General features: G+C 48.6%; 1 protein-coding gene across 2 annotated transcripts in view; it reads left to right on the top strand.

Moving 5' to 3' along the window:
• Positions 1 to 695: 695 nt before the first annotated feature.
• LOC134949280 (cytochrome P450 2C23-like) overlaps positions 696 to 21,321 on the top strand; it is an 88,688-nt gene continuing 68,062 nt past the window's right edge. For both annotated transcript variants that reach the window (XM_063937776.1, XM_063937775.1), the window contains exon 1: positions 696 to 913. In XM_063937776.1, the coding sequence (XP_063793846.1) occupies positions 740 to 913 (174 nt within the window). In that variant the 5' untranslated portion in view covers positions 696 to 739. The remainder of the gene's footprint in view (positions 914 to 21,321) is intronic.

Below are 21,321 nucleotides of genomic sequence, written 5' to 3'. Positions count from 1 at the left end.
TGCACTGGCTTTACTGTTACTAGCAGTGACTTCCTATTGCAAGTCCTACCTGCCAGTCACAGACACAATAGGTGTTTTCTCCCTCCAGGACTGCCAGACCGGGCTGCGGTAAGCCGGGAGCTGGCATACTGTAGGAAGCCACTTCCTGCCTTACACGCAGCCCAATCCAGCTTTTATGGGCTGCAGCCGATGCAGTCCATAAAAGCCGGGGGTTTACGTATGTGCAGTCGCACCACAGGGACTGCACATGTGCCAGATCCAGCACCTGCCAGATCCATTGCGAAGGTGCGAGGACCCAGGGATCCATGTCTCCTCTCCTCTCTGGGCAGGTAGCAGCAGCTCCCCTACTTAAAGTAAGCAGGAGCCGCCACTGAAAAATAATGATAAAAGATCCACTATAAATCATCAATGGTTAGGGAATTTAAAAGGCCTGAAACACATGACAAGTGTTGATTACTGTATGAAATGTGAGACAGTGGGGTAGATTTATTAAACTTGGTGAAGTGATAGAGTGCACAGTGATAAAGTACCAGCCAATCAGCTCCTAACTACCATGTCACAGGTTGGATTTGAAAAATGACAGTTAGGAGCTGACTGGCTGGTGCTTTATCACCTTCCACTTTATCACTTCACCGAGCTTAATAAATCTGCCCCTATGTGCCAAGCACAGACTCAACCAAATATTTGCAAGTCAAAGTCTAAATCAAGCCTCAGTTTGTCTCACAGTAGCAAAACAGACATGGAGGTGGCTGGATTTGGGACGCTGCTTCTGATCTTCAGCATAACATTCTTGGTGACTCTCTGGATGAGAAAAGGACAAAAATCTGGAACCCCCCCTGGTCCACGACCACTACCTCTTCTGGGAAACATCCTACAGATTGATTTCAAGAACATAGTGAATGAGTTTGTTCAGGTCAGTTACAGTTTACCATTGTTTAAAAAGACACTATCAAAATAAATGTTCGTATACTGTTTCAGAATAATCTAATATGACCATATGTTCAAAAATCCATAGCACAGTCCAAGGAAATGTTTTCCCTTGACATTTTAGACTAAAAAACTGTGGAATTAGAAAGTGAGAAGGTGAATAATTTTTGCTGTTCTCTTGTCACACCATAACAATCTTGTCAAACTGCCTGTCAATCTGGGAGGGGGAGGAGGAATCTGAGGTATTTTAAGGCCACTGCAGGCCATTTATCAGTATGACTGATGCCAGATAGTGGGCGGTGGCTCGGGAGCAGGACTCTGTTAGTGAGTGACAGGGCTGTGAATATTCTACTCTGTGAAAAGTAACTGTTTTGCAGTCATCCAAATGAAACATTGTGAAGGAGTCCAGAATCAGAGTGTGTGCTTCCACTATAAGGCTACTTTACCACAAAGTATAAAGTGTATTATTGCTTTATGATGTCACAGTTTCTGTTCATAAACGTATGGCTTTATAAAACCATCTATCTGTTGCTGACCCCTGATGCAGTGGAATTTATATAATGGGTGTACGGTGCACATGGGTCCTTGGATACTCACCGCACTCATTGCACTCATGGGTCATTCCATGGTAACAAACGTTACATTTTGAAATATATTTCATGTGAAATATATTTTTTTCAGCATATATTTTGAATATTTTGTGCAAAGTAAATGTTGTTTGTGTGGTACATGATATGCTTTCATTTTGATGAAAAGCTTGTCATGAAAACTGGTAACAAACGTTACATAAAAAGGAAATTTTCATGTTGTTTAATACTTAAGCCTAGCGGCAGCACTGCACAAATCACCAGGAGAATGGTGAGGTCGCCATTTACCTGGTGATTTCTGTATGTGCAGTAGAATCTGGAATAGTGCTGCCAGCTAGAGAGAATGGGGCCTGGATGGAGACTATACACAGGCCGCATTCATCCCGGAAACCTGCACTGTGGTGTTCTTTAAAATCAGTGTATATTGCACCACAGTGGTGCCCCTTATTCACGTTATGACACACAGTAGTGCCCCTTATACACAATGCCCACAGTAGTAGTGCCCCTTACACATAATGCCAACAGTAGTAAAGCCACTTTTAAACATAATGCCCACAGTAGTGCCACATATAAGTGATGAAGGGCCTATTGTGTGAACAGTACTGCGGGAGTTAGTATAGGAGCAAGGGGGCAGTTGGACAGAGCAAGGTGGAGAATAGAAGGACTTACTGTAGCAAAGGGGGGGCAGATAGAGCAATGGAGGTCAGAAAAACAGAGATGGGGTGGGGAAGACCAGTGCGAGGGTGGGATGAGGCAGAGTGGGGGATATATAGACACACATATGTAAATCAAATGTATATCACAATACAATTATTAGGAACTGACAGTGCACACGGAGGGAGCATACACTTTTTAGAAGCACTGTACTTAGGATCAGGCTCCAGGCAATGGAAACCACATTTCTAATAGCAGCAGCAGCAGCCAGATAGTGAGCAGGCATACAGGGGAGTGCTTTCACCTCGGCTCCTGGTTCATCCTCAATTCGTCCTCTGCACTAGCCATTGGAGGCTCTCCTCTCCCTATTTAGCGGAATGCAGATAGGGCGCAGTCTCTGAGTGCAGTCCCCCACTGGCTGGCAGCAGCGTCTCTCCAACAGCCACAGCATCCACAACCATTAATCTACTTGCCTTTGTACATATGCCTGCCACGTGCATGCGCATCTCCGGACACACTGAGCATGGAAGGGGGAGGAGGGAGGAGATGAGCACTGGAAAATGTAGGGGGATGAGCACTGCAAAAACCTCATTATAGCCTGCGGCCAGTGGCCATACAGCAATGATTCAGTTTGACTCTTTAAAGTCACCTGTAGTTCCGCCACTGCGTGTGTGAGCACCAGCCCTCCTGCCTGCCACTGGCCTAGCTTGTCAGCAGCTGCGCCGTTTAGCCTGTATGTCACTCTTGTTAGCACCTGGGAAGTGGAGCCCACCGAGGTCTGTCAAATACCTTACCCTGAGGACTCCTGGGCCGGCTATTGCATCCAACAGTGACACACACCCGCCCTCTTGTGCTCTCTGCCCAATCTACACAGAAAGATGTAGAGGAGGAGGTCCTGTAATAGTAGGAGGAGGGAGCTTGTTTGTGGCCCTGGGAGGAGGAAAAGACAGGTGCTGGGACAGCTGTTCCAGAGCTTGTGTGACAGACATCATTAAACGCAGAGAGCCGGGCAAAGTGGGTAGGTGGAACACGTTCCGACTCCAATTACAACTGATGGAATGCAGTTCCACCCCGTTCCAGCCCACTTTAACCCCTGACTGTAACATACATTTTTCTAGCATCCATAAGGGATATTGGGAGAGACTTAGTACGATGGAGGATAGACAGGGTCCAAAGGAGCCAGTGCACTTTAAATTTTCTTCGCTGGGTGTGCTGGCTCCTCCCCTCTATGCCCCTTGCCACAGGCAGTTTAGAAAAATGTGCCCTCAGGAGAGGATGCACATCTCTGAGCTCCAGAGAGTTTTCTTCAATTTCTTTTTTCATTTTTGTTGTTTTCGGTATGCTGTTTGGGCAACAGCATACCTGCACCATGCACCATGGGAGTTGGGAGGGGGGGGGCAGTCACCGGCCTTACGAGGTGCAGAGCCGCTTCCCCGCTGCAGGACCACCATCCTGATTGCTTGTTGTTCAGTGGGGCACTGCGCCTTGGCTGTCACAGCCGCAGCACACCGCACACCCCTAACACTGCTTGAAGGTGACATCGGTGGTGAGTACAAACCGGGGACCCCGCTAGGGGGGTCCCCCGGTTCATTGTGCAGCTAACCACGGGCGTGGCGTATGTGGCTCACTCGGGGGGGTCCCGCTTAGATCCCCCGTGTAGACTGGCACAAAACTGCTTAGACTAGCATGTGTGTGATGTTTTTAAGCTGTAAGGAGACTTTGCCAGTATAATATATCACTGTAGCTCCGACGCCATTGGAGGGGGCGGTACTACCTCAGAGTCCGACCAGAGGCATTTTGGCGCCTTCCTCTGCTTACTGCAGCAATCTACAGCACACAGCGCTTCCTGACTCCTCAGCCACGCTGGATCTCTGGTACAGGGTGTAGCAAAGGGTGAGAGCCATTATTGTACACTATCTGGGTCCTTTACAGGACATAATTTGTTAGGGTTTACTGTTATATAGTTAGCTGACAGCCTCACTGGGACTGTACAGCTAAGGGTGTGTTAGGATCTCCTGTTCTGTACTGCCACGTCGCCATGGCAACCGGGAGGCAAGTGTTAGCGAAGTAACCTGAGAGCAGCTGATACTCCGGTCCGGGTTTTTACTGTGTAGTGGTTACAGGCTCTGTGCACGGCAGGGAATCCGGCGCTGGTTTTGTGCTCACAGTCTGTGAGGTCTGAGTGGGGCGTGGACAGCACCTGCTATATAAACCATCCTCTCAGGCTAGGCAAATGCTGCTGAATCTTTGTTTGTTAGTCAGTTCCAGAGAGTTAGCTAGTACTGTGTGACTTTGTATTTACTTGTTGCTTACTGCGAATAGGCCTTGGGATTCGGTACTTCATTCTGCCAATCCGGACCTAGCATTAAGACTGGAGTCAGTTGTTTAACCTGCTGGGGTTCTTTTGCTATTCTGTGAACCCAGCAGGTTTGCGGCTGTACTCTCAGACCTGCTTGCTTAATCCTCCCTCACTTTGCAGGGCGTCCAGGTGTCCATTTAGTGGCAGTAAGCTATACCTGTGCCCTGCAAGTGGGGGTTAGGATTGTGGATACTCTCCTTGTGTCTATATTTCTATCTCTGACCAAGGAGTTTATTCCCACACCCGTTGGTAACCCTTTGGGGTTTTTCCTGTTGCTCTTAGCAACATAATTTTGGGTGCTCCACATGTTAAATCACTACATCTCGCTTCATTGTCCGCTCTATTCCATCTGAGCATTCCTGACACTAGGGAGACACCCAATTCCTGAGCCTTTGGGCTTCCCCGTTCATTTTGTGTTTATTAGTTATTCCATCACCTCCTGTGTATGTTGTGTTATACTGTCTGTGAGTTCGTTTTGCCTCGCATCCCTCTCTGTTCATACACCGGTATACTCCTGTTAGCACTGGTGTGCGTAACATATTCAGCAGCCCTACTCCTGTTGAAATTTTGTGGGAATATGGAGCATACCCCTCAAAATACTTTGCAACAGGTGGTCGATCAGGTACAGGTCCTGACTCGACAATTTAATGAGATGTCCATTAAAATGAACACCCCGCAGGCCACTAGCGGAGCTCCCGCAGCAGCAGCGGCAAGTTTAGGGGTTAAGGAGCCGAAAGTAAATCTCCCGGATCGTTTTTCTGGAGATCGCTCGCAGTTCTTTTGTTTCAAGGAGAGCTGTAAGCTATATTTCAGGCTTAGGCCCCAATCTTCTGGGTCGGAGATTCAGCGGGTGGGCATGGTGATTTCCTTGCTACAAGGAGACCCACAGGTCTGGGCATATGGGTTGCAGCCTGACTGTCCGTCGCTTAAAAGTGTTGATGCTTTTTTTATGGCACTGGGCATTTTGTATGATGACCCTGACAAGATGGCTTCAGCCGAGGCTCAGATTACGGTCCTAAAGCAAGGGCGACGGCCAGCTGAGGTTTATAATACGGAGTTTCGGAGGTTGACTCATGATACCCAGTGGAATGACCCAGCCCTGAGAAACCAGTACCGAAGGGGCCTTTCTGACCAGATAAAGGACCAACTGGTACAATATCCCTCGCCTGATAGCTTAGATCAGCTCATGCAGTTATCCATCCGGGTGGATAGACAGCTGAGAGAGCGTAGGCTTGAAAGGGAGACCGCAGTTTCCTTTTTTCCCAAGGGAACCTCAGACTCTGAGGAATATTCCGAGGAGCCTATGCAGATTGGGGCTACCCGCCTCTCCTCGCGTGAGAAGACGCGGAGGAGACAGCAGGGTTTGTGTTTGTACTGTGGGAATAAAGGTCATGTCGTAGTATCATGCCCAGAAAAGCCGGAAAACTTCAGGGCCTGAGGGTGATGGGAAATATCCTGTCAGGCAAGAAGTCAGATTTTCACAAAAAGACTTTTCTCATTCCGGTGACTTTGGAGATCCTCGGTCAAACTGTCAAGACTGAGGCCTTTGTTGACAGTGGGGCCGATGGGGTTTTCATGGACCGTCAATTCGCCCTGGAACACTCTGTTCCCACAGTACCTTTGTCATCAGAGATTGAGATCTGTGGGTTAAACGGGGAACCATTGTCCCAGGGTAAAATTACCTCCTGCACCAGCCAAATTCCTTTGTTTATTGGAGCCACACACTCTGAAAAATTGTCTTTCTATGTGACTGTCTGTTCGTTTGCCCCATTGGTTTTGGGGTTACCCTGGTTAAGGGTCCATAACCCTCAATTTAACTGGGTCTCTGGGGAGATTCTTAGTTGGGGTAGTGATTGTTTCAGGAGTTGCTTGAGCCTTCCAGTCAGGCTCTCGCAGCTAAGTTTGCCAGGATTGCCAGGATGTTATGCAGATTTTGCGGATGTGTTCTCCAAAAAAGTTGCGGAGGTACTACCTCCCCATTGCCCCTATGACTGTGCCATTGATTTGTTGCCGGATGCTAAGCTTCCCAAGAGCAGGTTGTACTCCCTGTCACGTCCTGAGACTCAGGCTATGGCAGAGTACATTCAGGAGAACTTGGCTAAGGGATTTATCAGACCCTCACAGTCCCCAGTTGGGTCGGGGTTCTTCTTCGTGGGTAAAAAGGACGGTTCGTTGCGACCCTGCATCGACTTCAGGGAATTGAACCGTATCACGATTAAAAACTCGTACCCACTGCCTCTCATTTCGGCTTTGTTTGACCAGCTTCGTACTGCCACCATTTTTTCTAAGATTGACCTACGCGGTGCTTACAATCTAATCCGGATAAGAGAGGTGGATGAATGGAAGACTGCCTTTAATACCCACTCAGGGCATTGTGAATATTTGGTGATGCCTTTTGGGCTCTCTAATGCCCCGGCAGTCTTCCAGGAATTCATGAACGATGTGCTCAGGGAATATTTGGATAGATTTTTAGTTGTTTATCTAGATGACATCCTAATCTTCTCCCATTCCCTGGAGGAACATCGGAAGCATGTACGCTTAGTCCTCCAGATACTCAGAGACCACCAGCTTGGGGCGAAGCTGGAGAAGTGCGAATTTGAAGTCCAGCAAATCGCATTTCTAGGGTATATTATCTCCTCAGAAGGTTTCCAAATGGAGGGTTCTAAGGTACAGGCAGTCCTGGATTGGGTGCAGCCCACTAGTTTGAAGGCACTTCAGCGTTTTCTGGGCTTTGCGAATTTTTATAGATGGTTCATCGCTGGATTTTCGTCTATAGTGGCCCCCTTGGTGGCACTCACTAAGAAAGGGGCGGATGTTGCTCACTGGTCTTGTGAGGCCAAAGCGGCCTTTGCCCATCTCAAAAGGGCATTTGTCTCGGCCAAGGTGCTGCGACACCCAGATCCAGAGCGTCCTTTTGTGGTAGAAGTGGATGCCTCTGAGATAGGTATTGGGGCAGTGCTCTCTCAGATGGGGGTGTCTGATAATCGCCTTCATCCCTGTGCTTACTTTTCCCGTAAATTTTCGTCTGCCGAGATGAATTATGATGTGGGTAACCGGGAATTGTTGGCTATAAAGGATGCACTCGGGGAGTGGAGACACTGGCTTGAGGGGGCTAAATTTGTGGTCTCAATTCTCACCGACCATAAGAATCTGGCATATTTAGAGTCAGTGAAGCGGCTCAATGCCAGGCAAGCACGATGGGCTTTGTTTTTTGCTCTCTTTAATTTTTTGATAACATATCGCCCTGGGTCAAAAAACATCAAGGCTGATGCGCTCTCGCTGAGTTTTGCTCCAGTCCAAGAGACCACAGAGGAGCCATTGCCCATTGTGTCCCAATCATGTATTAAAGTGGGCATTACCCAGGACCTCTTGTCATTAGTCCTTAGAGCACAGGAACAGGCTCCTCCAGACCTTCCGGTAGGTCTCTTGTTTGTGCCTCCTAGGTTAAGACAGCGAGTGTTCCTGGAATTCCATGCCAAGAGGTCGGCAGGGCATCCGGGTATTGCCAGAACTCAGGAGTTGCTGTCTAGGGCGGTGTGGTGGCCCTCGGTGGCTAGGGATGTGGATCAGTGGGTTCGGGCATGTGACATTTGTGCCCGAAATAAAACTCCTAGAGGGGTTCCTGTCGGCCCATTACATCCACTCTCTATTCCATCTAAGCCATGGACCCACATTTCCATGGATTTTGTGGTGGACTTGCCCAAATCCTCGGGGATGACAGCCATTTGAGTTGTCGTTGACAGGATTTCGAAGATGGCGCATTTCGTTCCACTGGTTGGGTTGCCATCGGCCAGACGCCTGTCTGAGTTATTTATGCAGCATGTTGTGCGCCTCCACGGGTTGCCACTTGATGTGGTCTCTGACCGTGGATCCCAGTTTGTGGCCAAATTCTGGAGGGCATTTTGTTCTGATCTCCAGATTTCTGTGAGTTTGTCGTCAGGCTACCATCCACAGTCTAATGGGCAGACTGAGAGGGTGAACCAGTCCTTGGAGCAGTTCCTCAGGTGTTATGTCTCCAAGTGTCATACTGACTGGGTTGCTCATCTGTCCATGGCGGAGTTTGCCTATAACAACGCGGCTCTCTCTGCTACAGGGATCTCTCCCTTCCTTTGTGTGTATGGGCATCATCCTAAGGCCAATTCTTTTGACCCCCTGGATTCCACGCCTGGTGGTTCCTCTGTGGTTTCGGCCCTTAGGGGTATTTGGAGGAAAGTTAAGAAAGCCCTTGTGTCTGTGTCATTAGTGACCAAAAGGGTTTTTGATAAGCGGAGAAGACCCTGCAGCTTTAAATTAGGAGACTTCGTCTGGTTGTCCACCAAGAATTTGAAGTTGAGACAGCCATCTCATAAGTTAGGCCCCCGGTTCATCGGCCCTTATAAGATCACCAGGGTTATCAATCCGGTGGCATTTCAGTTAGTTCTGCCCCGTTCATTGGGTATCAATAAAACATTTCATTGTTCCCTTTTAAAACTGGCGGTTAGTAATCCTTCTTCCAGTGGAAGACCTTCTCCTCTTCTGATATGGGGTCAGAGGGAGTTTGTGGTTGAAAGGGTTCTTGACTCCAAGATGGTTCGGGGTCGGCTGTCATTTTTGGTGCACTGGAAGGGGTATGGCCCGGAGGAGCGGTCGTGGGTGCGCAGTTGTGATCTTCATGCCCCCAGACTGATACGCTCTTTCTTCTCGCAGTTCCCCGATAAACCCGGTGGTAGGGGTTCTTTGACCCCTCGTCAGAGGGGGGGTACTGTTAGGATCTCCTGTTCTGTACTGCCACGTCACCATGGCAATCGGGAGGCAAGTGTTAGCGAAGTAACCTGAGCGCAGCTGATACTCCGGTCCGGGTTTTTACTGTGTAGTGGTTACAGGCTCTGTGCACGGCAGGGAATCCGGCGCTGGTTTTGTGCTCACAGTCTGTGAGGTCTGAGTGGGGCGTGGACAGCACCTGCTATATAAACCATCCTCTCAGGCTAGGCAAATGCTGCTGAATCTTTGTTTGTTAGTCAGTTCCAGAGAGTTAGCTAGTACTGTGTGACTTTGTATTTACTTGTTGCTTACTGCGAATAGGCCTTGGGATTCGGTACTTCATTCTGCTAATCCGGACCTAGCAGTAAGACTGGAGTCAGTTGTTTAACCTGCTGGGGTTCTTTTGCTATTCTGTGAACCCAGCAGGTTTGCGGCTGTACTCTCAAACCTGCTTGCTTAATCCTCCCTCACTGTGCAGGGCGTCCAGGTGTCAGTTTAGTGGCAGTAAGCTGAACCTGTGCCCTGCAAGTGGGGGTTAGGATTGTGGATACTCTCCTTGTGTCTATATTTCTATCTCTGACCAAGGAGTTTATTCCCACACCCGTTGGTAACCCTTTGGGGTTTTTCCTGTTGCTCTTAGCAACATCATTTTGGGTGCTCCACATGTTAAATCACTACATCTCGCTTCATTGTCCGCTCTATTCCATCTGAGCATTCCTGACACTAGGGAGACACCCAATTCCTGAGCCTTTGGGCTTCTCCGTTCATTTTGTGTTTATTAGTTATTCCATCACCTCCTGTGTATGTTGTGTTATACTGTCTGTGAGTTCGTTTTGCCTCGCATCCCTCTCTGTTCATAGACCGGTATACTCCTGTTAGCACTGGTGTGCGTAACAGGGTGTGCTGGTGTCCTTCTCTCTATATGTCTCCTCTCACATACAGTAGGGTAGACTTGCAATATAACTGTTTGGGTGTATGTGTATGTTATTGTGCTTACTGTGAAACATGGGTAAACACAAACTGTGCAATGTATGCCACACCAGATTCTCTCCATTATAATCTGATTCTGTTTCATGTGAAAAATGCAGCCAATCTTCACAACTCAGTGAAGAGGCTGGGAGAGAGTGTTCAGAGCCCACATGGTTAGGGTCTCTTAAAAGTATGATGTCAGATATGTCATCCCAGCTCACTGCTAATGAACCGAAAATTCAACTACTACAACAAGCTGTTGCAGATTTAGCTGCTAGGGCAGATGCGCAACCCCCCTCCTCCCATGCAGGAACACAAAAGTGTGGTTTACCTGACCTACTCCCTGACACAGATGACGATGTACAGGAGGATGGGGACATCTTGGACCCTGTTAGTGGGGATCGTGATTCTGCTCAGGGTATTGAACCTCTAATTTTGGCTATGCGGGATGTGTTAAAACTCCTGCTGGAAGACGCTGCGTCACAGCAGTCGTTTTTCTTTGTACAAAACAAGCCTAATCTCAATTTCCCTGATTCTGCAGAGTTAGATGACCTATTCAAACTGGCCTGGAAAAACCAAGACAAAAGATTCCAAGTGTTCAAAACTTTTTTGCGCACTTTCCCATTTGCTCCTGAAGGTAGGAATTTTTGGGAGGAACCCCCAGGGTTTGGTGTATCAGTGTCTCGACTGTCCAAAAAGGTGGTGCTGCCTACCCCGGGCTCCTTTACCATAAAGAATCCTGGGGAAAGGAAAATAGAATCTACACTCAAATCTATTTACATGGCAGCAGGTGTATCGCAAAGGCCAGTCAATGCGGGTTGCTGGATGACCCATGCCATTAACTCCTGGGTCACTCAAATTGAAGGGGCCTCGCTGGGGATATGTCCTTGGTCACTATGGTGACCCTCCTTAAAAACATTCAGGACACTACACGTGTCCTCTGTGATTCACTCAAAAAGATGGGGAACATTAATTCTAGGACTTCTAATCAAGGCAAGATCCAGGGAGCTTTTGTTGCTCCAGATCGGCTGCACTATCAACCTTCTATCACTCCATGGGTGGATCCTCAACTTGCAGAAGTCCCACCTGGAGCCCACTCAGCGACTCCTGTTCCTGGGGATGTTGCTGGATACTATGGCCTGGAAGGTGTTCCTGCCAGAGGACAAGGCGAGCACACTTCAGGAGATGGTCCGAATGGTACTCCAACCTGCTCGAGTGTGCATCTTTGCATAAGATTGTTGGGGATGATGGTCGCCTCGTACGAGGCAATCCAATATGGAAGGCTCCATGCCAGAACTTTTCAGCTGGATCGGCTGAGCAAATGGTCCGTATCGCATCTTCAGATGCACCGGATGATACAGCTGTCACCTCAGGCCAGGATTTCCCTCCTGTGGTGGCTGCAGTCCTCCAATCTACTGGAAGGCCGGTGTTTCGGGATCCTCCTCACAATGGATGCGAGTCTGAGAGGGTGGGGAGTTGTTACCCAAGGGACGCAGTTTCACGGCAGGAGGTCAGCCCACAAAGCCCTCCTTCCGATCAACATTCTGAAACTTTGGGCAATCTACAATGCTCTGCTTCGAGCCTCTCCTCTGCTTAAGTATCGCGTGATCCAAGTATAGTCGGACAACGCCACAGCAGTAGCATACATCAATCGACAAGAAGGAACAAAAATCAGAGCCTGCATGCGAGAGGTGACAAAAATACTCCTCTGGGCGGAAAGAAATGCAAAAACATTGTCAGCAATCTTCATTCCGGGTGTGGACAACTGGGAAGCGGATTTCCTGAGTTGTCACAATCTCCACCCGGGGGAGTGAGGTCTCCATCAGCAGGTGTTCCAACAGATCGTCTACCGGTGGCACTGCCCACAGATAGACATGATGGCTTCTCGTCTTAACAAGAAGCTTCATTGGTCTTGCTCATCAACCAGGGATCCTCAGGCGAGGGCAGTTGATGCACTGACGTCGCCTTGGCCTAACCAGCTGGTTTATCAGTTTCCTCCGATTCCGTTGCTCCCAAGCGTGCTCAAGTGAATCAGAAATCAGGGAGTCCAGGCAATTCTAATTGCCCCGGATTGGCCTCGGAGGGTGTGGTACACGCATCTTCTGGACATGTCCGTCGAAGACCCTTGGCCTCTACCACTAAGAAGAGATCTTCTTCTACAGACATACGGCGACTTCATTTGATGGCATGGAGGTTGAGCGGAACATCCTAGCTCACAAGGGCCTTTCCAAAAAGGTCATTATCAGGCCATTATCATCATATCTGGAGAAGATATGTCTCCTGGTGCAAAGAACGCACGTATCCACCTGCAGATTTGGGATGTTTCTTACGTTTCCTGCAGGCTGGTATGGATAAGGGTTTACGTCTGGGTTCCATTAAGTTCCAGATTTCAGCTCTCTCAATATTCTTCCAGAAGAAATTGTCAGTGTTGCCAGAAGTTCAGACCTTCGTGCAAGGTGTACTCCACATACAACCTCCTTTTGTGCTGCCCACGGCACCCTGGGATTTGGATGTTGTGTTTGGATTTTTACAGTCCTCCTGGTTTGAACCTCTGATGACGGTAAAAGACAAGTACCTCACGTGGAAGACAGTGATGTTACTGGCCATGGCTTTGGCTCGACGTGTCTCAGAATTGGGGGCCTTATCGTGTAAAAGTCCATACTTGGTCTTTTACGAGGACAGAGTAGAGTTCCGGACTAGACAGCAGTTCCTGCCGAAGGTTGTCTCCGCATTTCACCTGAATCAACCTATTGTGGTTCCATTGGGTTCTGGTTCTTCTGCTCCTCCGGAGGCATTGGGTGCTGTGCTTGCCTTGAAAATCTATGTCAAGCGAACAGTTCGGATCAGAAAGACTGATTACTAGTTCATGCTCTATGATGCATGGAAAAAAGGTTGTCCTGCTTCAAAGCAGTCCATTCTCGATTCTCGTTGGATTAGGCTTACTATCCAAAAGGACTATGTGTCGGCAGCCTTGCCTGTTCCTAAGTTTCTGAAGGCCCACTCTACAAGATTGGTGGGGTCTTGCCAGTCGGGGCAGAATACTTTTGTCAAGTTTTACAAGTTTGATACCCTGCCCAAAGAGGATTCCCAGTTTGGGCAGATGGTGCAGCAGCAGTCTCCGCACGTTCCCGCCCATTCTGGGAGCTTTGGGACGTCCCCATCATACTAATCCTCTCCCAATATCCCTTATGGATGCTAGAGAAAATAGGATTTTAATTACCTACCGGTAAATCTTTTTCCCATAGTCCATAAGGGATATTGGGCGCCCGCCTCAGTGTAGTGATTTTTCTGCAGGTTTTCTGTTTGGTGGATACCTGTTCAGCTGTTGCTGTTGGTGTTGTTGTTGCCAGCCATTGCTGGTTGTTTTATGTTAGTGGTGTGCTGGTATATAAATCTCACCACTTTTTGTTGTCATATTTCCTTTGCTCATATATGTCCTATCTCCTTCAGGAACGCTTTTACCTATAACTGTCTGTGGGAGGGGGCATAGAGGGGAGGAGCCAGCACACCCAGTGAAGAAAATTTAAAGTGCTCTGGCTCCTTTGGACCCCGTCTATACCCCATCGTACTAAGTCTCCCCCAATATCCCTTATGGACTACGAGAAAGGGATTTACCGGTAGGTAATTAAAATCCTATTTTAGAGTAAGTTTTAAAATTACTACCTCACAATTGTCAATAGCTTCACCAATATTGAGCAAAGGCTGTAGCGAGTTGAATAACTAGAATTAGTTACAGCAGCAGCACATAAACACAGTAGTCTATTGCAAAATACAAATATGAAACAGACAGAGCACTGGCTGATTGGATGGTCAACAGAGAGGTACTTTACAGTCCCTAAGGCACACCTCACCAAGTAGTGAAATGGATTTAGAAAGATAACATGTCATTCTCAATGTTATACAGCATGTGTGCAGAGCTGGCCCTAACCAATATGATGCCCTAGGCAAGATTTTGTCTGGTGCCTTGCATACACGCTAGTTCCACCTCTGACCCTGTGCCCCTTTCCCAGCACGATCACCCCTCAACCATAGCAGTCCTCATTTTGGTGCTCCTACCCCCTTTATTTTAAATAGGAACAGTGTGTACATTTGGTGCACAGCCTAAAACTATGCATGTTCTTGCTGGGAAGGGGCATGGCCACACAATAATACCCCCAGTTGAAATTACGCCACACAGTACTGCATCTTTAGTCCATTATATCATACAATAGTGTCTCTTATTCACGTTATATCACACATTAGTACCACGTTACTCCTCACAGTAGTATCTCTTATTCGCATTACACCACACCATATTGCTCTTTATTAACATTAGACCACACAGTAGTGCTCTTTTTATACGTTATGCCACAGAGTACTGTAGTACACCTTATACACATAATGCCGCATATTAGTAATGCATTTCGTATGCATATAGAGCCGCAGTCACACACAGAATATAGGTATGCTCCATATCATTTTAATCAGCAGAAGCTGCTTGTGCCCCTATGCCTATAGCTGGCTCTGCATGTGTGACAAGGAGATGGATAACACCAGAAGTTATAGAAGGTGGGTATCACCCAGAAGTTAAATAGTTTGAGAATAATGGTTTATGTCATTATCAGTATTATACAATACGTGTGATATGGAGCTGGATAAAACTTGAAGTAATGGTAGTCCAGTTATTTAATAATAGTAGATAGTCAGAGGTTGGCTGCACCCAGAAGTGATGTAGTTTCATAAAACATATTGATGTCTTTCATTATTTTTAAAGAATATTTTTTGATTTTCAGATTTTTCAAATTCAAACATTTAGACAAGATATTCCATGTACAATACATATACCAACACATCCTCTTTTTGGAATACCTTTTAAATTCCATTTATATTTACATTGATTAAAAAATCATATTCATTATATATTCATTATATATTATTGCTATTAATTTGAAACATCAATTATTGCTTTATCAACTGCAAGATATTACCTTCCACTATACTTTACTTTTCTTCCTATATCCTTCTCTTATTCATTAAACATAACTCAATAAATTAGACCAACCATACAAAAACATCAAACAATGTGATAATTTAGGAAATACAGTATTACACTTTTTATCACTACTGCTCGCCCTAAAAATGGTATTGTTAAAGCTTTCCAATATTCCAGTTGAGTTTCAATCTTTCTAATTGTTGGTATATAGTTAGCATTATACTGTTTATGTCTTTTAATGGAAAGATATCATACTGTATATACAGTACCTAGATATTTTATTTTATGTGAGACCATATGAAAAATGCTAAGTACCTCAGGGCTAAAAGAAGCCAAATTCAATGGGAGGAGTTCAGGTTTCAACATATTAAATTCAAAATTCTGTAAAAAGACCAAAGTTATTGATTGTTTGTAATACAGCAGGATTAGGACCAATCGGTTTACATATAAATAGAATAATATCATTCATAAATTATGCCATTTTGAATTCCATTTGTTGAATTTTTATCCATCGAAAATCCTTAGAAGCCCAGAGGCCAACATCAAGGGCTCAATAGCCACAGCAAATAATAGTGGTAAGAGTGGGGCATTCTTGGCGTGTTCCTCTTTGAATGTGTATCTCTTCTATCAAATATCCATTACATGCAATTCTAGAAGGACACAATAAAATTCCTAGTGCGTTCTAACCACCAAGCCTGTTTGGTCAATGAAAGCATTAAATATACTGCAGCTCCCAATTTAAGCAGTACTGTTCTGCCAAAAGCAACATAACAAAAACAAAAGATAAATCCAGTATCCAGGGAGTGCATTAAACAATTTATTATCCAATCAATAATTAAAACACATTACATATAGCAATAAAAATGGAAAAGATAAAAATATATTTATAAGGAATTCTTATTTCTCCATGCTTTTATTGTTATATGCAATGTGTTTTAATTATTGATTGGATAATAAATTGTTTAATGCGCTCCTTGGATATTGAATTTATCTTTTGTTTTTGTTATAATTATAGAAGGAGATACTGAGAATAATAGAAAGCAAGTAAATAATCTCTTCTGGAAAACTAAACCTGCGTAATGATGCAAATTATTGATTCCAAGATATTAAGTCAAAAGCTTTTTCAGCATCTAAGGAAAGTAAGACTGCGTAGGTCATGAATGTGGCCGAGACAGCATAAACTCACCGGCTGGGTATGCGGCACGCCTCTTAATGCATCACCCTGGCATGGAAGGGGTTACAGTTTTTTGTGGGAGGAACGTAAGGAAAACTGCCTTGGATTGTGATTGGCTGGATTCTGTATAGGGGCTGGTCTGACATACATATAGTCTTCAGACCTAGGACAGCCTGCCTCTTTCCTGTTTTTTCAGTGAACTGTACAGTACTCCTGCTTTATCGGTAATTTTCTTATTCCATTGTACATTTAACTTTTCTACTCTGTCCTCTTTCTCCTGGCCTCTCCCTAGCTTTATAATCTCTATATTTCTTTTCCCTACCCCTGATCTGCCTTCTCATTCACTCTTTCTCCACTTCTCCTTACTAATTTGTATTACCAGAGAGGCCCCCTCTTTCCTCCAGGCAAATGCAGCGCGGGCCTCCCTGCTCAGCTTCTGGACTCTGCTGTGGTCCAGCCGAGCCGGGGCAGGCCTGCTGCGTCTGGGGTGTGGGTGGCGCTGGGCATCCGCGGCCGGGCTCGGCCGCCCGCCCGTGCTCCCTTGTGCCTGTGTTCTCCATCTCCGTCCCCGCTGCTAGCAGCGGCGGGGGATGGAGCGCGGGTGGTCCGTGGGCGGCTTTGGCAGCCAGCAGGGGACGAGGTTGTGCTGTCCCTGCACCTGCCGCTGCTGAGTCTGGCTATGACGTCGGGGCGGCTGGCGGGCGCGCTGGTCCTGCACTGACGGATCGGCGCTCCCGCCCTGCTCCCCGGTGTCCCCCTTCCACCATCAGCCCCCATTGGTTTTCACCTCCAAGGGGCGGGTCTCCACTGTGTGGGTGGGGGGTCGCGCAGCTGCTGGATGCGGTGGGTCCGGACAGCTCACACATGCTGCGTTGGAATTTGTCCATCACAGTGTGGGTGGCTTCCATGACCTTTCTCGCTGTCCACTGGGTGGGCGGGGGGTCGCACGGCTGCTGGGCGTGGTGGGTCCAGCCAGCACACACGTGCTGCATTATATTTAGTACTTTGCAGTAGGGACGGCCTCCATGACCCTCTCCCCCTCTCCTCTGGGCGGGCGGGGGGTCGCGTGGCTGCCGGACGCGGTGGGTCCGTGCAGCATGTACGTGCTGCCATACGTCGGGTCCGCACCAGGAGAGCCCCAGAGAGGTGTCCTCTTGCTGGGCCCGGTGGGGGGGTCATAATGTCCCAGCTCAGGGCCGAATGGCGCGCACCCACGGCGGGGCGGTGCGACGCACCTGCCCTGCCGCAGCTGTTGGGCCGGTGCACCGGCGGAATTTGTGGGGGCTGTCGCGCAGGAACGCTCCGCGTCCACCCGCAGCGGGAAGGGCCACCAGGCCTCTCCTGCCGTGGTTGGTCCCGTGGCTCCGCCCCCATCTGGGGTTACACGCGCGTCGCATAGTGACGCCGCCAGACGTGGTCCTTGGCTAGAGTCCAATGCTCGAGATAGGAAAGGTCGCGGCGCAGGTGGGTCAGGCAGAACTCATTGCAGCAGGACAGCGATGCCGTTATACCCGACAGCGAGGGGTCGTCCGGGTCCTTGCTCCCTTCGGGTGGTTTGCGAACCTCCCGTGGGGGCGCGGGACTCGCGTGCCGTATCTGAGGTTAGAGCGACTGCGTCCGCACCTTTGGTGGACGCCTCCATCTTGTCTGCCATTCGTGCCGCAGTCGTGTCATCCTCTGTACCCGGGGGACAGGTGCCGGCCACCGCTTCTTTGGCGGATTGCATCGCGCGAGCGCTTCCGCCGCTCCTGTCCTCTGGTGGACCGGCCAGCCCACCAGCCCCGCTCGCGGCGGCTGCGGGCCGGTGGGGGTCCACGGGCACAATGCCCCCTTTTGTCTCCCTAGCCGATGACGTCGGGCCTGGAATGGAGTCGGCCGGTGCCTCAGCAAGTCATCCGGAGGGTGCAGGGATGGACGGAGTTGCTTCTCGTGCAGGTGTGTCTTCATCGGCCCCTGCCTGGTCCAGGGGTAGTGCGGTTACCCCCTGTAGCGGGTTGGGATCAAGTACTCGGTCCCGCTCCTCTAGTGAGGGTGGAAGTACGCGTAGGGTTTCCAGTAAGCGCAGCGGACGTAGGCGCAGGCGTCGGGGCACGGACTCATCCCTTGGCTCCGCATCCTCCCCCGCCGGCGGTTTGCACAGGGTTACACGGCATGTGCTCCAGTATTCAACCTTTTATGCCTCGTAAGTATCGGTCGAGTCGGACACCGTTCACTGGGCTAACACGCGGTGCTACGTGGTCTGAGGCCCCGGGTCCAGGCCTTGGTCCGTGTGGGTTAATACGTCAATATCTTCGCCCTTACTAGCAATGTTCGCACAGCTTTGCTTTTGGCTAGGAAAATGAACAGGGTAGCGAAGACGCTTTGCGATCCTACCCTACTTGGGTTAGGTGCATGTTAATCTTTGCGGCGTGTTCTTTATAGTTTGCGCCCGGACAAGCGCTTGAAACCTAGTGCGCCATCTATTCCTTATACACATACTGTACCCTCCGTATAACGGGTCGGCTTGGCGACGTTCCTATTAGGACTTCCAGCGCAAACAGCATGGCTGGGAGATCTTCAATTCAATAAAGAGTATGTCGAATTGTGCTCGGAGCTGCCACAAGACCCCATGGGCACTGAGGAGGGCGGTACGGTGAGACGATGGCCAGGGCGGCCAGGCTCTCATTCTGCCGCTTTTCGAGCGGGTCCATCATACACGGGGCCTGGTAAATGCTTCACTTTCAGTAATGCCTAATGTGTGTTGGGTGGTCGGTGTCTTTTTCCTCCCTCCTGCATCGGATGTGGCGGAGCCCATGGGATCACGGACTGCACCAGTCCTGGGATGGGGGTAATTCCGTCCGCAGCCCAGGCTGGGTCACATTCCCGTGGGCGCTGGCCTTGGCCCCCACCCCAATTAAATTCCTGGCGCCCATACCCTGGCTGCTCTCGGGTTTCGCGCCGGCTACCCCTTGCCGATATCTGGGCTAGTGGGTCCCGGGGCTGGTACGAACCTGCGTTCGGCTCGGGAGTTTCCGGACGTGCTCCGACAGATGGTTCAGGCTGAGGTGTCGTTGGGCAATATGATAGGCCCCCCCTTTTTCAGAATCCACCCTTACCGGATTTGGTCTTGTTCCCCGTTGGGGTAGTGCCCAAGGAGACCGCGGGCACATTTAGGCACCTACAACATCTTTCCTGTCCCCCAGGGTCATCAGTAAATGACGCTATCCCTGATTATCAGTGTAGGGTCATTTACCTGTCCTTTTATTTGGCCATAGCCACCATTAGGCCTTTTGTACCGGGGGCCGTGATGTGTAAATTGGACATCAAGTCAGCATTTCGTCTTCTCCCTCTGCACCCTTCGGCCTTTCGGTTTATAGGTTTTAAATGGGACGATGGCTATTACATAGATTGGTTCCTCCCTATGGGTTTTTCCATCTCTTGCGCATACTTCGAGAGATTCAGTTGGTGCCTGTAGCATGCGACTGGCAAAAAGGGTTATTTCGCACTACTTGGACGATTTCCTTTTGATCGGGCCACAGGACTCAGATCGCTGCGCTAGCTTGCCGCGTCATCGCCCTCTTCGCACCCTTCAGGGTTCCAGTGGTGCCTGAGAAGACTTAGGGGCCCTCTGCATCCTTGCTTTATCTCGGAATTCAGATTGCTATGGTCAACGACCTCTGTTGGCTCCCAGTGGATACGGTGTTCCATCTTCACGATGATATCATTTATGCGCCTGCTGCGGGCAAGCTTACTCTCATGCCGGCTCGCTCCCTATGGGGCCTGTTTAGTTTTGCTTGCAAAGTTATCCCCATGGGTGGGGTTTTTCTGTAGAAAATTGGAGCGGGCAACAGTTGGAATTCGACGCCCGCATCATTTTCTCAGATTGTCCCTCGAAATTCGGCGGGTTTAACGTACAAGGGAGGAATTTCTGGTTCGTTTCAGCTGCGTTTGTGTTGGGTGGGAGGTGGTCATGTCTGGCACCTCCCTGGAGCTTTTCTCGGACGCCTCTGGTGCTTGCGATTAGCGAGCGCTTCGCGACACACTTGCTGTTGCTGGAACTTTTTCCCATACGGGGCGCATTGGAGCTCTGCCGCTATGCCCTGCGTAACAGGTGGTCTGATGCGACAATTTGGGCGTGGTTTTTGCCATCATCAGGCGGGAGTCCACATCCTTGCCGGTACTGCGGGTCTTCGCGCAGATAGTCTTGCTATGCAGGGTGAACAACATTACGTTGCAAGCCAAGCATGCCCCGGCCGCGCGCCACGAAATTGATGATACCCTTTCTCGCGGTGACTGGCAGTGGTTTAGGCAGTTGGCTCCTGCAGCTCTGATCCAAGGGGACTTCTGTCCTACTTCTGTGTGAGGATTATAGGATTTAGTCCACAGGTCTTTGGCTCCTGCACCTTTCGCTGCTTATCTGGCCGTTTGGGAGCGGTGGAGTTGCTACCTTCTGGGGAGGGGCCATAGTGGTAAGACACCTCACAAGGCAGATGGTCCATAGTTGCATTGGATTCGGGATGGTCAGGGATGGTGGCAGAAGGTCGATCCCTGAACATCTGGGCAGCAGGCCCTGAGGTATGGTGGCAGAAGGAAAAAAAGAGAAGAAAGAATTCGAAATGCCCTATGGTGGTGCACACAATCTTGTATTAAGATATAACTTTTATTGAATTATCTGTTAAAACCAGCGAATATTAAAAGGAAAGTAGAATCGTGTAAATAGAAAAGAAATAGTGTTTAAAATAAAAGTGCTGCGCACTAGATGTCACCGGATTCGCTCATGTATTGCTAGCAAAATCTGTAGATGGTCACGAGTGTGTCAAAAATATTCCATGTCTATGTGTGTAATATTACACTTTTTAGATAGCTGAGAAAGCTGCAAGAATAAATGTCCCACAAATTAATTGTATTCCTTCCCAGGATTCCAGATGTGGGATCGTTGAAACCAAATTCCAGATGTCAC

This window comes from Pseudophryne corroboree, chromosome 8 (genome assembly GCF_028390025.1).
Source record: "Pseudophryne corroboree isolate aPseCor3 chromosome 8, aPseCor3.hap2, whole genome shotgun sequence".
Lineage (NCBI taxonomy): Eukaryota > Metazoa > Chordata > Amphibia > Anura > Myobatrachidae > Pseudophryne > Pseudophryne corroboree.
This window is presented reverse-complemented; position numbering and strand designations above follow the sequence as displayed.